Source organism: Parambassis ranga, chromosome 19 (assembly GCF_900634625.1).
Source record: "Parambassis ranga chromosome 19, fParRan2.1, whole genome shotgun sequence".
Lineage (NCBI taxonomy): Eukaryota > Metazoa > Chordata > Actinopteri > Ambassidae > Parambassis > Parambassis ranga.
Genome location: NC_041039.1, coordinates 15,206,889 through 15,223,716, shown reverse-complemented (window position 1 = coordinate 15,223,716; position 16,828 = coordinate 15,206,889). Strand labels below are relative to the sequence as shown.

Sequence of the window (16,828 nt, the reverse complement as noted above, 5' to 3'; positions counted from 1 at the left end):
CATGCCCACAATATGTTTTAATAATTCTGAAAAGGATGAAAACCAGTTTTAAAGAAAAGAAACTAAAGCAATAATGTTATCATGTCAATAAAGGTTATAAAGTTGGTCTGACCATTCCACATTCAGTGAACACTGACTCAGACGTTCCTTATACATTAACAGGTTGCCCATATGCGGATGGACATGATGTGTTTTGCTGAGAAATGGCACATGATGTCCATATTCTGCATATAGTCACACAACAAAAGTTACTGTAGTTATAAAGAGACTTAGTATTAGTGCGCTAATGTGATCATGTTTGTAGTTATTACTGCAATAAATTTATGAAAAACCTGCTATATCTAGACAGGTTTTAATTAATTTGTTTCAAAAATGTTATTATTATTTAGCAAATCTGGAAAAAATCTGTAGTAGTAGTTTACAAGCCATTTTCACAATGTCCAAAACATATAACCAGGCAGCAATCCTGCTGGTTCCACTTCTACCACTAGAAAACAACACAACAAACATTAGTGAACACTAAATGCCACTAAGCTGATGATCCAAAAATAGCCACAGTCATAAACACACTCTTAGGTCAGAGTAAAGTTGAATCGTTCAAGCCAACTGTGATAGTAATAAATGTGGCCAGGCAAAAAGTGTCATATACAACATACACCAAAACCCTCTGTGATTCACTACTGCTGCATCTTCTTTTACTTATTAATATTCTGTTGCTTATTTTTAGGTTTTTGTCATTCAAATTTTTAAAAAGACATATTTTCCTGCCACACATGTAATTTAAATGTTCAAATGTTTCTCATATGTATTTAATCATCTGGTCTTTATTTTGTTTAATAATGTGATGTTAGTTGTAAATACAGTTAATATAAAAATACCAAACTTCCATATTTACTTGAAAATCTGAAAACAAATTTCAAAAAGACATATATTTTTTTCCACTTCTGCTATATTGTTCTTCCACAAGCTTAACTGTATTCTTTACATGTTAGTGACTGCTTCCTATAATAAACCACTGTGTTCAACTACTGTGTGCTAAAAAAAAAAAAACATTAAACCCCAACCCACTCTGCAAATAGTGCACAGCACCTCATAACTCCAAAGTGTCCTGTGTTGATCTGTGAATGTTTATCTACTCTACATCCTGGTACATACAGCCATGAAATGAATGGTTGGGTTGATGCACTGGTGACTATGTGATGGGCTGTTGGAGCTGCACAGCACAGGTTAGTACAAAAATAGAGAAATCTAAGTAAAGCTGTTAAATGACAACTTAACATTGTATATTAGATAGTATTTTAGATACTAGTAAAAGGGTGCAGTTAATAATCTTTATTAAACTGGTAAGTTAATAACTGAAATTTCCTGCAATATTACTCAAAGTTATAAGTAACAAGCTCTTATTTTAAAATGTTTGAGCAGAGAAATGCAGCATTAATTACAGTGTCTTCAACCAGCATGTTTGTGCTGTGTTAAAATAGCTCCTGTATGTGCACTTCAACAAACAGCAATCATTGGCAATTATTGAATTTGTAAATATCTCTGATATCGTTCTCAGTCTTCTGACGGGCTTTCAAGGTAAACTGTTGCCACTCTTTTCTCATGAGAAATCTTCACGGGGGTCTCCAGGATCTTAGACTGCAGCTCTTGCTCTGAAGATACTCCAGCATGGCTGCCCTGAACATCCATCTGGAAGGTAAAAGACTTCTCTGATGGCCCCAGTTTAACATGTTTCTCAGTGATTTCATATGCAGATCCTTCTTCATCAGTGAAGCCCTCAAGGCTCCCACCATAAGCATCATCTTCCTCTTTGGAAACCCTGATGCTGTATCCTGCACCCGCCCCACCCTGGAAGGCTTTCTCAAGCCCCATGTTAGAAGATCTTAGCGCTGCCATAATCTGCTCTTCGGACAGATCCCCCTCAGCCTCCAGCAATCCAGAGTCTTCCAGCGTTTGAGAGACATTAAGCTCTGCAACTATAGTTGTGGTTCCATTGTCACTTGTCTGTTGCACTTTTTTGACATCAACTGCGACATTCTGTGGACTTTCGCTACTCATTTTTGTGAGGAAAGCCAACTCTTCCTTTAGTGGACCTGACACCGAGCTTTGAAGCTTCTCCAGAGCTCCCTTCAGCTGGTCTCTGGGGTCCAAAGAGTCTTCCCTCAGGTACTCCAGTACAGACTCCTGCACTATAGGCGAGACACGGACCTCTTCTTCAATTATGCACTCTGGAAAACTCTCTTTGGCAAACAAACGATCACTTGACAGAAACTTGTAGTCATCACTTTCCTCTACAGTCACTCTTCTCTGTGGAAGGCCTTCATCTTGATAATACCTCTCATCTGACAGATCATCCACAATGCCATAATGGCCGTATGATGTTATCCCACCACCTTCCTCTGTATCAGAAAGATTGTCATCCGGTGTGGAGACAAAATATTCTTGGGAATCTTGTTCATGGGAGAACACTGAAGATTCGACTGCTCTAGAGACATCGTGGGTTTGTATTCTTTCACCCATGGGCTGGCCTGTGCCTGATGTCATGGCATCGTCATTGCTTTTCAGAGCCTGGGAGTCACGAGGGGCGTTGTCTAACTCCTCAATTTGGAAATATGCTGAGTGCTCATAAAAGCCAGCCCTCGTCTTCTGTTCATCTTCAAACTCTTCATCACTAAGAGTCTCCACTGGTTCCTCGATGATTTCCACATTGACAGACTTATTTTGGAGGTTTTCGCTTCCTTGCAGACCACTCAGCAGATTCTTGATCATGCTTCCTGTTGCTGTGTCCTTAATGTCCTCCAGTGACACTTTCTTCACACCCTGATTCAGTAGTTCATCCAGAGCAGACTCCTCAGAGATGTCCAACTCTTCCTCCACTTTGGACTCCAGCACAATCTGTGTCTTCATCGTGCCATCCTCCTGCTCTGTTTTCTCCACATGGTATCTGACCTTGGAGTCTCCTGATGACCTGACGTTTCCTTCTAAACCTGCTGGTCTGATCACCTTCTCTATAATCTCTTCTACAGACACAGAGTCTAATACCTTCTTCTCAGCAGGGCCTATGGTAGATCCTGCTCTCCCTTTGTCTTTATCTTTCTCTTTTTCATCTGACACATGCGTTTTGCTTTCCATCTCAGTTTTTGCACTGAGGCTCATCATTGGTGGGGACACCACTCGTATTGACTTTTCATTTGAGGAAGTCTTGATGGGACTGTCTACTTGAGTAAACTGTTTGACTTTCACACTTTTCTCCTCTACTCTTGTTTTTTGCACATTCTGACTATAGCCTACATCTTTATCTTTCGTGGTAGTGGCTGCAGGTGCAGAAGCGGCAGCAGCAGCACGAGCTTTGTTGAATGAGATCATATCTCTTCTAGATGCTGGACTCTGATGACGAGCTCTCTCTGCGACTGTAATAGGAATGATCCTGGAGGGACTTATAGATCCAGAGGGAGGCACTGGGGATCTTCTCATGTATGAAGTCGGTGGTGTGTACCTGACATCTGTGTGCTGCCTGGTGGTTAAGGTGGAAGCTCTTGTGGTATAGGGTTGTGCAGGCATCTTGATATCTTGATTTAATAGAAATCATTCAAATACATCATTTATCCATGTTCAAACTACTATAAAAAAGAGGTTATATATCATTAAAAATTATTTAAATACTGTACCTATTATTCTTTCTCTTTGGTGCTGATTCACTCTCCTCTGAGTATCTTGCAGACCCAGTCTCTCACCTTCTAGAAGAGCCCTGAACAGACACAAGAGGCAAAAACACTTACAATCATAACAGCAAGTCAATCAGGATTAATCACCCGCTATCCTCCTTGTTTAGCAGAATTATTTGTAATTAGAGAGTATAAAAGAAAAGTACCTTACAAGACGGTCTACCTCATTCAGCTCTGCCATTTCAACCCTCTCAAACTAAACACAACAGGCTCAGAAGACAGTGTGTATCCAGGACCTGGCCATATAGGGTAGTAACCACTGAAATCATAACAAGCCAGTCGATAAAGTCCTCATATAAATTTAAGTTTAAAAGGCTCACCTCTCCCGCGCCATGCCTCAACAAACATTCACACAACAGCAAACCAAAGTGTCTCAAAAACGAACAACCTCTCTAGAGAGTGCCTTCTGAAAGACTGACCTAAAAATAACGGCTACAATGCGGGGCTGTCCACACTACGAGTCCCAAAGCAAAAGCTGACTCGTGACAAACACACATGCCACTGATATGTGTCTAGGCAAGCATTCGGTCTATTCCAAAAATTCTAAATGATCCAGATGTGACTGGAGCACCTGCCACATATTTAAAAACTTCCTGGGTAAGTATCCTAATAAAATGCGGGTTTCCTTAGTCAAGACGTGTCGTGGATATAACCTTCAAACATGAAAATGCACTGTTCTTTAACTGCTCTTTAAATAACTAGTAAAAATGGTCTGTTAGTATGTCCACCTTTTGTGATCATTGTCATAATGTGAGTATGAACAACACAGGCCAGATATACACAAAGCACAAACAAGGTTTTATTAAAGATGCATGAGCTTTATGTGTGGTACTGTAAAATGTCAGCTGCTCATTTTCAATGATCTAACTGGAGGAGGAGATCTCCAATAAAAGCCCTTAATACCAACAACAGCAGGAAGAAAGCAGCTAATGTCAAATTATAAAATTACTAATTCAGCAGAGACTAACTTCAGGATATGAGCAGCTGTTTAAGCCATAATTTGATCATGAATGGAGGGAAATATCTCAGAAGAAAGAGCAGGAAACTCTGCAGTTCCGCTGTGTTATGTAATTCAGAGAAAGGCTGACTACTTAAAGGCTGTGATCTCACAAACAGTTCTTACCATTTCTTGCTTAAAGCTGTTTTAAATAGAATTTTAAGTAAACTTACCATCATAAGGTTTTCTCTCATTCTTTAATGTAAGATGTCCAAGTAGGACATGTCAGAGTAGGAGGGGCACTGTGTGAACACAGCCTATTGTTGATTGTCACTCAACAGTATATTAGGATCACCTGTGGCTTCTCCTACTATGACAAGTCAGAACAGTCAGCTGGGAAAGAGGCTGTTCTACCTACCTACATATATGAAGAATAATATAGGCTCATCACCTGTAAGCAGCCAGCTCCACGCCCAGATTCATCTTCACCTGGAGGAGTTCCTGATGGTCTCTAACCTTCTCTTCTATAGTGTTAGCCATCAGTTCCCTCTCATGCTCTAGCTGCTCAATGATCATCTATAGAGAAAAAAAACACAGGTTTTGTGGTCACTCCACTTGGTATTATACATTTAACTGTAGCTATGCAAGAAAATGAGTTAACTAAACATGATTTGCTGCTTGCCATTACCTGCTATTTTGATTATAAAATGTATAAATGTGTTTGATGTTACAGTGGTTAGGGCAGCCATGCAGGGTGCAGTCATTTGTATCTGACTGACCTGCTTGGGGCTCCATCTTTAGGAAGCTAATAAGGATTTGTCAGTCTGACAGCTAATTGGTTTAAGTGGCTAAATCTAACAGCTAAAGTACCAGGACAGTGGATGTCTTCAACTATACTCAAGCTATCCAATCCTTTTACACTGAGGTCAAATATTGCACGCAAAGAGCCATGCTTTTGACAGGATATGGGAACACACTCTTAGCAGACACCACTTAATGTTGGTTAAAGTACGGTGTTAAAGGCTGTCTCACAAAGCTGTCCATAGATCTCAGCTAGGATCATTTGGAGAATCATTTAGAATCTGAATGATCCATGACAAATCATGTCCAACAGGCAGTGAGTGCTGCAGCTGCATCAGTGCCTTTAAGAGCAGTGGGTGTGGCAGGGGAAAGAGGGACTGGGTTCTCCCATGGCTCAGTGGGATAACAGGAGATTATGGATGCGTTATCTTACATGTCGCATTATACCATGATGTATACAGTGTGTGATTAAAACAGAAAACATCAAACATAACCCTTTGGTTTCAATTATATCTGCCTTATTTATTTATCTATTTGTTTTAATTGTATGATTATCTGACTGACCTGATATTCACTGAAGTCCACGCGGGATTTTTCCTGCATGTGCATCAGCTCCTCCTCAAGACGCATTTGAATCTGTCCTTGTTTTTCTGCCTCTGTGCGCAATTTGTCCAACTCGGACGCATACAACATCTTTTCCCTCTGCAGATCACTCAGCCTGGCCTGGTCCTCTTTTATTGACTGCTCCATGTCCTCCACCTTCTGCTGGTACATTTCAAAGGTCTGAATCCATCCCTCAGAGAGACCGGCAGCGTACTCTTGGACCTCTTCCACGGAGACCACTGGAGGCCCGCGGTAAGTTTGCGTGATGATGGGAACCACCCTGGACTCCACCTGAAGACGGAGGTGTTCCACTTCTTTCCTGTGCGCGTCCTCCAAGCATTGATACTCGTTCTCCAGCTGAAGGAGCCGCTGCTGGAGGTCAGTGTTGGTTTTGTGAGCATGCTGGAGCTCCTTCTCGCAGCCTCTCAGCTCACCGTTGATGTCCCTGCACACACCCGTCTGCTCGCTGCACAGAGACTGGACCATCTGCAGCTCACGCCATAGCTTCTCCCTCTCCATCTCTGCTTGGGACTTTTCAAACGACAGCTGCCCCACCATTCTCCGCAGATCCTGCATCTCAGCCTTGTACTTGGGTTCCCATTCGGCATTTCTCACCTGTCTCAGTTTATTTATTTCAGTGATCAGATGCCCGTTTTCTTGCTCCAGCTGCTTGGTCCTGGACAGATACTGGGCCAGTCTGCTGTTGAGCTCCTGCAGCTGGTGTTTTTCGGTCTCAAAAGTTCTCTTGAAATGAAGCATTGTGGAATCTAATAAGTGAAAAAGTGAGTGTAAAAAAATGCCAAGCGTTTCTTCTTCTGATTGTTTAGAAGCCTTTTCCCGGTGTCATTTGCTCATGCGTCTGTGGGGCACGACTGTGATGTAATTTGCGATCAGTGCCCTTTGACAAGTGCAGGAGGAAGAGGAGGAGGAGGAGGAGAAGGAGGGCGGGTCCTGCACGCATCACAGGAGCGTCCCGAGCGCCGCCATGTCCCTGGCAGATGTGATGTTGCATTCAAAGGTTGTCGGAAATAACAATGTCTGAACTATAAACTAAAAACAACGTAATCAATTTAGTGAAAAACAAAAGCTTGATGCTGAAAATGTGTCGTACAGTAGCTTGAATAAAATCGTTTGTTTTCCATATTTTATATCTCAATATATCCATCATATACGTTTAAAGCCAATTAGGTTTTAACGTGAAAATATAACGTAATATGGCTGTATATAATACATGACAAAAGTCTAAGTTAATCGAGCTATTTTTCTGACCTACTGTAGGTTATATAATGACTTGTGCTGGATGTTTATATTTGATTGTACAACTTACGTGACGCATGTGAACGCACCACTTCCACACGGACTCCGCGTTTGTCAGAGGAGAGCTCTCCCCAGCGGACAAAACATGAGTAGCGGGGAGCTAAAATAAGGTCCTGCGTTTCAGTATGCTCACATGAAATGTGTCAACAACTTTGTTGTGTTACTGACAACTTCAGCTTCGGTATGAATGAAAGCGAAACGGTGGTTCTTACAGGTATCAAACGCATTGTTTACTCGTGAATTCGTGTCAAAGGTTTATTTTAAAGTGCATGTTTCTGTCTATGTTTAAGGGTTTGGACCTTTCAGGCAGTTCTTAGTCAACCCCAGCTGGAAAGCTGCCCAGGTGACGTAAAAAGAAAAACATCTTTTATCATTTCATTGCATGGTGTATCATCTGTGTCATACTTAAAATACATTTGCAGGGGTTGAAGTTGGCCGGATTGGGGAAAAAGATTGATGTTTACATCAAGGAAGTGCCAGTGAGTTATGTTAAAACCAAGCAGACCATAGCTGAACTCTGGCACGCTCTTAATCCTAAGGTAAAACATGCATGCCTTCATTTTTGTCTGATAGAACATTTAATTTATTTTGGACTAAAAATGCAGGAATCACCTCATAAAACATCCACAATGTTTAACTCCAAAGAATGTGTATGTCTATAAATGTGGCTCTGTCTAAGGTGAATAATTCACTCTGTCCACATACAGTTTGCTGTCCATCTGGGCATAGCCCGTGGTGCCAGTGTCATCATTTTGGAGCAGACAGGAAAGAACAGAGGATACACAGACAGAGACGTATGCGGCTTCTGTCCTGAGAGTCACTGCTGCATGGAAGGCGGACCAGAGAAACTGGATTCTGTCATTAACATGAGGGCCATCTCCAAGCACTTCACACAAGCAGGGGTGGATGTGATTTATTCAAGAGATGCTGGCAGGTGGGCAGCTGTTCCTGCACTTTAACACACACACACACTCAAGAGGCCAGAATGCTCTCTTCCCTTTCTTTCAGGTACCTGTGTGATTTTGCATATTACTGCTCACTCTATCACGGTCAGAGGAGAGCGGCCCTCATCCACCTACCCTCATCTGGCAGCCTGGCCTCAGCTGACAGACTGGTACCTCTGCTACAAGCCCTCATTCAGACCATGCTCGACCAGCTGGAGGACACTTAAGAGACAGCATGAAAGTAGACCTTCATCACCACAGAAGCTTGTGGGTCAGGAAATCAAATACAGCAAGCAGCAGCTATTGTTCTCATTTATTTATTCAAAATTTCAGAATAAAAAGAAAATACAAGAGATTCTTAGATACACATTTTGAGACTGCGTGTCAAAAAAATACGCATCTCAGCTATAGGTGTGAAAAAACTTTGAGGCCTCAGATACAGAGTATGAAAGAAGACAGACTTGTGATTTTTTTTAAATATTTTTTTTTCCCCAATCAAGTAATGAACACAGATTTTTTTTTGAAAGCATTATAATAAAATAATAGTAGTAGTAGTAGACCAAGGCCCCCTTTAGAAGGTTTAGGAATGCAAATCATAGAAAAACAGAGGCATGATGATGATAAACCTCAAACCTATTGCAGTTTGAATGCACGGTTGCATCCTCATTTAACCCGACATACGCAAGAAGAAGTTTCAGGAGAATAAAAGTGATGACTAAGTTGATTATTTATTCGTAGTTACAATATAATTACGCCGGAAGGTAACGCAAAAAAAAAAAAAAACTAGCGTGAAGCTGTAAACTATTTTTCTAATCATGTTGTTATTTTCTAATCATGTTGTTACCATGACTACCCGTAATCTATCCCTGTCCTAATACACGTCCATATGCGTTTTACTGTAAATGCAGTTTGTGATCTAATGGTAACTAGTAGTTCACGTCACAACAGGCCTACTCTCACAAGTGAAATATATCACAGGCTGTGACAAACAGAAGATATGGTAACTGAAGCTGTTGGCTTGTCAGTAGTGTTTTCCATATTACCCTACTAGGTGATATTCAGTAGCACTCGGACTGTTTTTCAACCCAAAAGTTTGTTTTTTTGTCATCCTTACATCACACACAGATAGATAATGATTTAGAAATACCTTGGTATAGCACCCAAATTTCACATCCTCATTCTATTTTTTTATTGCTTTTAGATATCGTTTGATAACTTTAATGCTTCCAGCCCTTGCCTTGCATACGGAGCTGTCCGTGCAGCTACTGTCAATAACAAGAAGATATAACATGAGGATTTATGAGAAGCTTTGAGATGTTAAAAAGAAAGCTACTTTACCACCTTTCTTTTTTTTGGTGACAGTATAAGATCCACTGAGGTGACTGAACCAGCAGCACTGAACACGTATGTAGAGTTTACTTCTGAATGATCACAATGGTCATTAAGAGATGGAGCCTGAACGTCGTGGCATTCAGCAGGTATAGACTTGGACAGGTGGAGGGGTGGGGGCGGTGACAATCACACAACCACACAAAATATAGGGGGTTAAAAAAATCTCTGATCTCTGATTGATGGTGGGGACATGAAGGAGGTGGAGTTGCTGCATTCTGTAGGACGATGTAGAAAGTACACATTTGTCTTGTTACATTCAAAGTACTGATCCACACACTTGAAAAAACTGAATGCTGTTTTAGTTTGGAAGAGTTAAGAATTCAGCGAATATTTCCTTTTTCTCAGAGGTGAATAGCATATTTCCCTTTAAATTATTTCCCATCTTATCTTTTAGACTTCTACATAAATGCATTTAGATGTAAGGTCTTTTGAGGATTTCAGGTTGTGACAATATATGTAGGGCGGAGGTGGAGATAGAATGTCTGATGTTGAGCCTCCTGTTTAATATGGGTGTGAGACTTTCCACATCAGCAAGGACTAAAGGGTCTCTGTGCTGCACTTTTTTATTTGTTTGTTTGAGAATGAATGCAAGCCTCTTTGTGGACATTCAGCCGCCCACCATTCTTATGTGTTAATGCAAAGCGACATTAAAGTGCCAAAACTGTACTTCTTTGTGTGGCCAATAGGAGTACATGGAGGTCTATAGACTCCCATAGACCTCCATGTTCAAATTTTGTCCTTCAATTGATCAACGTTTGATTTACGTAACTGCAATTTTATATAAGTCACCTTAAATTCTATTAAGGGTTTGAATACCGTACTTAAACTTGCACTTAGCCTGTATGTGGATTAACCAGGAGTTAAACTGGTCACCACAAATTTAGTACCACACAACTGGAACATATTGACCATGCTGACACACACTTTCTTTTTTTCTGATTAATTCTGCTCCTCAGAGTCTGCTGTTGTTTTCTAGCAGTGCCTACAGGGATGTCCGTGCAGGCGCTCACATTCACACTCTGATGACAAAATTTACATTACGCACACACACACACACCCTTGCATACACAGAAAATGTAACACCCACATTATCATATACTGTACTGATGTACAGATACAAACCATCCATATCTCCATGAAGTATAAACTCACTTTTCATTAAACATCGAAGCCAGATATTGTTGGGCGGCCTCTTACAACATTTCCATTCCATCTCCTGTCCTTTGTGAGGTTTATCTAGATCCCTGTGGGGGTTTTTATCCAGGTAAGGTTTCAGTAAAAACTGATGAGCAAGAGTGAGATGTATTTCCATTGTATTCCATACATATATTTTAAAAGATTGAGGTAGATATATGTTTGAGAGGGGAAAAAAATAAACAAAACAAAACAAAAAAAAAATAATAATAAAAAAGTTTTAAGTCCCCCAATCATGACACCAAAGAAAATGCATACAAAAAAATCCAACTTTATACTGAATCATGGGGCATTCATACAGTGATTTAAACTGATATCACAAAAGGAAAATAAAAAAATAAATAAATAACACTCCTACAGAAAAAAAAAATCTTCCAAGAAAGGAAAAAAAATAAAAATAAATCGCCAGGCATCATGAGGAGAAATCCTTCAAAAACACTTTTCACTATTCAGCCATTTTAAGACCTTTTCCTTTCATGACATTGAAATGTGTTCCCTTCCCTGGACTTTAACCCATCCTTTATTTGGTTTTTCTTTCAGAAGCAGTGATTATGAAGACAAACAATAAGTTTGTGTTCTCACATATTTTAGCAGAAGTGGTGTTGTGTTGTGCTTGAGTGTTGAAAAAAAAAGGAACACATTTTTTTTTAAAAGGGTGAAACGATGGTTGGTTGGCATAATTAAGGCAGACAAGACAACCCAATTAGCCCTATTCATTGGAGAAGAGGCAGGAAATGGATGGGTTAAAATGCCAGATCTGGTGTAAAGTAAATATGTTGTTTTCTGGAACTAATCCTGACTTCAACAGGAGGAAGAGGAGGAGGAGAGGGATACATACATTGCTGCGGGCCAGAGGGAAGGAGCGAGGGAACAATTAAACATGATAGGGGTAGGATAGGATAAGATGGGGGCTGAGGGGTGAGGGGGAAGTACAGGATGATTATGAGAATGTGTGGAGAAAGCAAAGCCTTTACTTTGACCTGAGATTGAGTCGCACCTAGAGGGCAATAGGCGCAGTGCTAGACAACAAGTACAAAAAAGGGTGCAGAAAGTACACGCTCACACATCGAGCTAAGGTGTCCATTCCAAATAATAATAATAATAATTATTAATAATAATATTAATAATAATAATATAGACATCCACAAAAACAAATACAGAAGGAAACATTTCATAAAAATAAAAGGCAATGAACAAAATGTAGTGTTACAGAAAAACCTTTTTGGGACTAACCAGAAAAAAAAAGATTTATAACTAAATTTTAGTTTTATTTTTATTGTTTTTAAACAGAGATTGAGGATATTAGAAATGGACTTAGTGGAGACCATAAAATACCAAAACCTGAAGGATTTCTTTATATGCATATATATATATATATATATATATATACACACACATCCAAAAGAGAAGAAAAAGAATAAAATAGCAGCTTTGTTCTGTACAGACATATAGAGGCAAACATTGTTTTTAAAAAGATTTTTAAAAAAGTGACAAAACCAATGATGTGTATAAAAACGATCCTGCAGTCAAAAATACAACTGTAAGACCTTTATATGTGTTTGAAATGTAGAGAAACTCATTCTAAAAAAAGAGACGTCCTGTGGCTTGTCTCTATAGGCTACTAAATCTGATCCAACAGCTTTTATGTCTCAGGGTTGTCGTGGTGTATTTGGTGCCATTTAATTTGAACAGCAGTATCGGCGAACAGCATTCACCATCCCACATGAAATGCACTATTAAAGTCAGAAAAAAGCTTGAAGAAATCAAAGTGGAGTCAGAGTCATATTCCTAGATTGTGAAGTTCAGTGATTTGCAGTGTGAGACTTCTGATACTTTTATCTTTTTTTGTTTGTTTTTTTTCTTCACTAAATCAAAGACAGACTTAGGCTGTGATTCAGAGTTTGCTGACTCAAGCTGCATCCTGCAGATGTTTGAGAGATGAAAGTTATGCAGCTAAGTTTTGATGGGTTTGCAGAATCGTGCTTGCTTTTTTTTAGATGTAATAATAAGAGGAAACAGCTGAGATTTATGCCTATTTTAATTTCCATTTTTTAATTGTTGTTTATGAGAATTGTCACAAAAAAAGTGCAGAATTTTGTAACAACATTTTGTAAACTGCTGTCAACCCCAATTCTAATTACTGTACTATCACATAGAATGACAACAAGCTAATGTGATGTACTGTATCAACAGGTCTTGTTTGCAGTGGTTGGTGGTTTTACATGATCTTAGAACAAAAACTGGGGCAAAATCCACCTTTTCAGTAGTTTTTAACAATCTTCCAGTAAAGTTTGGGACAGAGCATTTAAACAAAGGTGTGACAAGAACAATCTGTGACCAATTTTGACCTGAAACTTGAAATATGCATTTAAATTACAACGAATTCTTTAAAAATGGTAGATCTGACCTTTTAAGGTCTTTTCTCATATTACAAAACTCTTTTATTTTCCTTCATATATATATATATATATATGTTTCTGGCAGCACATTTTAAGTCGTTGTCCTGTTGTACACGGTGATGGAAAACCCACTTTTAGTATTATTGCCCAGTCAGACTTATCTCACCTCTGAATCACAGCCTTCAACAAGGAAAAAAACACCTGTTTGAAAGAGAAAACTTGATTTGGCAATAGTTTGGCCGATACAAAATAGGCCCTCCTCTACTATTTAGATCCACATCTGATGGGATTCCACAGACATAACAATAGCAAAACGAAACAAAACTCTTAGTCCAAACTCTCTAACCGAGGCATCCTCACACAACATGAGCCTGTCTACTCATGGAAACAACAACAAGTTGTTTGTTTTTTTGATGGAAAGTCATTTTAGAAATGGAGCTATACCATATTATGGAGAGAATCATGTGTTTGTATAAATACACACTCAAATATCATCACATCCTCTCATCAGGAAAAAAGTGCTCTTCTGTTGGTTTTGCTGGCAGATATGCTAAAAGAGATTTTTCTTAAAAGTTCATCTGTAAGTCAGGATACACGCCTGTATGGTTTTCCTTCTTGAAGGACTTGTATGTAACAAAGAGTGAAATACAGGCTGCGCAGGAAGAAGTCCCCCAGTGTTGAGTCTCAGCCGCCAAACTCCAAATGCTTTAGCAGGTTTCTGTGCTATTTTTCAGTTTTTAGAGTTTGTGTTTGACCTTAAAGGAGTGGAGAGACCGTCTACTGTCGCACAGTAGAAGAAAGTAATGTCTTACCTCATCCATCCCTCCTTAAGAGATAGAGGAGAGGTTTGTGTTACCCTGTGTAAAATAAGGAAGAGGAGGGGCTGGTCTGATATCAGCAGGCCGAAGACTGGGGCAGGGGTAACGCCCGTTCGTTCTTTCTGCCCCCGTTCATGTGTGCATAGGGTTGTATGTCATCAAAATTGGGCTGCAGCACCACCACAGGCCCGTTGGCCAAAACATGTCCTGAGTGCTTGTCCAAGGCTTGTCCTGGAGACCCCATGCCTGAGGCAACTGGGCCTGGCGGGGAGTGGGACACAGGTCCCAGTAATGGAGTACTTGGGCCTTGCATGGGGGATAACTGCTGCGCAGAGGGAGGCGGCGTTCCTCCTGTGCACCCAGACGAAGGAACAATGGCAGCACAGGGCTGCCTTGTGGATGCAGGGTCTAGTGGAATGTTCTCCATGTTTTCTACCTCCATATCCAGCTCCTCTGTGTCTGGCGGCTTGTTCTCTTCACTGTAGAAGAAGCTCATTTCCCTGAAGGTAGGGTCCAGTTCATCTTTGATGCTGCTGATGATTTCCAGGAAGGACGGACGCATCTTAGGGTTATACTGCCAGCACATCCTCATCAGCTCAAACCTGAAGTGATTCACAAAAGGTAAAAGTCTCAATAGTTTGCAGCTGACTGTTTTTGTTCAGTTGTAAAATCAGACACAAAATGTGTAAATATTTGACACAATATAATAAAACTCTTCTCAGGCCTCATCAATGATTAATGAACAGTGAATTCTTCTGTCACTTCAAATAACTACAAGAAGGGGGTATTTCACAGCCAGTAAAGTGGGAAGATTTTAAGTTCTTCCACCAGCAGATGGCAGTAGAAACTATATGTTAAGCCTCGGCTACAGTATGTACATGGCATAAACAATGTTTTAAACCGTTACCTGCACATAATCAGGTTTAACCTTTATGAATTATATTTTGTAACACAATGTGCTAACTGAATACATGTATCCCTTCAACATCTCAGTGATCTCATGCAGGTTTGCTTGCAGCTATTTTTTTGGTCTCATCATGTCGTCTAATCAAAATCATGGACAATGACCAAACACATGCTGATCAATTCCAAACTTGCTGCAGCCTACAACATTTTAGTGTTATTAGGAAAGTGAATTCAAGCTGTGTTCATTGTGTGTTTGATCTGAAATGTGTGTGTGTGTTTTTTTACAACACATACAGTAAAATCAATAATGTAGCATGTAGTCGGCAGAACAGTAAATCATAGTAAAGGTTACAGTGCCAGGCCAGTAACCGAGCTTTGGAAATGTCAAAACAACATCATAAAAGGGAGAATTATTACAGTTTTGTGTGGTGCTGCACCACACACCACAGCTTCAATTGTACACAAACAAGCTAAGAATACTCTCTAAGGCCCGCTGACATAAACACCTCAGCCATCTCTCCTCCACTCTTGCTGTTCCCTCTCTCTTGTGTCCCCCCCCCCCCCCCCACCCCTCTATCCGAGTGGTCTCGTTGACATCTAGAACAACCTCTGCAACTGCGGTGCCAGCTCCACTGCACACAGTGGAATTATGGGTAGCACTTTTTCGTAAGCGCGTGTCTTGCCTCATACCCCAAAACAGCAGGGGTGGTGGTGGCTTTGACTTGTTTTTCAGAATTGCAGGAAGTGGCTCAAAGTTGACGTTCAGATGTCCAAACCCAGGCGGCAGAGACCTCCCGTGAAAAGACATGTAATGCTTGGAGCCTGGCCCACGCACCAGAGTAACCTGTCTGCACAGTGCTGTCTGCTGAAAACTCCCACCACAACCCCCCCCCCTTCCCGCCATCTGCTGCCGTGCACGAGGCTTGTTGATGCAAATTTAGAAAACAAACACTGCAGTAAATCCTGACTTCTTGTCAGCATCCTGCCAATCACAGCAGACATGACACATGCTAGAGACATTAGACTAAATTAACTTACATTTGCCCTGTCGTGTCATTTGACAGCTTATAGTAGTACATGAGCTCTACATTATATGTGCTATTTAAGAACAACAGCTCTTGTTGTAGCATGAAGAGAGGTCCTCAGGGTCAAACACACAACCTTGTTACACATTTTCAATGTGTTTTGCCTCAGGTTTCTTACTTTTTTTCTTAAATCACTCGTGATCCTTTACCTGTTTATGCACATTTGCTACAGTAAATTCCACTTTAATGGACCAAATGTGCTGAAATAATAGAGCCTGACATACTGAACAGAAACCATTTGTGTTTGTCTTTATTTATTCCATCCACATCATCCTGTAAGGTTGTCGCCTGCTCTCTCTTAAAGAGACAGTTCATTAAAATTAACTTAAACGCCCATATGGACAGAAGTGTACAGATGAATAAAGATATGTTTAAAAAGATTAAATGAGCAGAAAAAGCATAAGAGGTGAGCGTGGAAACTTGCTGCTTACTGAGTCAAGCCACATTTATAAGGAACTGCTTCTTTAAAGTGTCAGCCAGTCAGACTCCATTTGTCAAAGTTATTTCTCCAGTCAAAAGCAATCTAGTGCAGATCATGGACTGGTGAGTGTCACAAACATCTATCTGGTAAAGAAAGTGTTAAAACCTGCACCGGCCTGACCACAGCCAAAGCAGCAAAACACTTCACTGAATAGATGGACAAAAAAAAGCCTTGATAAAAATCAGAACCAGACACAATTTCAGGCCAACTGTGAGTGCACAGCAGT

The 16,828-nt window shown here is 40.3% G+C and overlaps 3 protein-coding genes across 3 annotated transcripts in view; 1 reads left to right on the top strand and 2 right to left on the bottom strand.

Annotated features, from left to right (window-relative positions):
* Positions 1–2: 2 nt before the first annotated feature.
* synm (synemin, intermediate filament protein) lies at positions 3–6,970 on the bottom strand. Its single transcript, XM_028430709.1, has 4 exons — positions 6,028–6,970; positions 5,114–5,238; positions 3,669–3,748; positions 3–3,569 (listed from the first exon to the last, which is right to left on the bottom strand). Exons 1-4 carry the CDS (start codon positions 6,823–6,825, stop codon positions 1,555–1,557), a joined length of 3,018 nt encoding a protein of 1,005 aa, XP_028286510.1. The 5' UTR covers positions 6,826–6,970; the 3' UTR covers positions 3–1,554.
* Positions 6,971–7,448: 478 nt separating this feature from the next.
* On the top strand, positions 7,449–8,630 carry pgpep1l (pyroglutamyl-peptidase I like). Its single transcript, XM_028431830.1, has 5 exons — positions 7,449–7,597; positions 7,674–7,726; positions 7,806–7,922; positions 8,091–8,317; positions 8,392–8,630. The coding sequence occupies exons 1-5, from the start codon at positions 7,522–7,524 to the stop codon at positions 8,552–8,554; spliced, it is 636 nt and encodes a 211-aa protein (XP_028287631.1). The 5' UTR covers positions 7,449–7,521; the 3' UTR covers positions 8,555–8,630.
* A 1,659-nt stretch (positions 8,631–10,289) lies between these two features.
* igf1ra (insulin-like growth factor 1a receptor) overlaps positions 10,290–16,828 on the bottom strand; it is a 63,778-nt gene continuing 57,239 nt past the window's right edge. Inside the window, exon 21 of the mRNA XM_028431828.1 lies at positions 10,290–14,732. Within this exon, the coding sequence (XP_028287629.1) occupies positions 14,207–14,732 (526 nt within the window). The 3' untranslated portion in view covers positions 10,290–14,206. The remainder of the gene's footprint in view (positions 14,733–16,828) is intronic.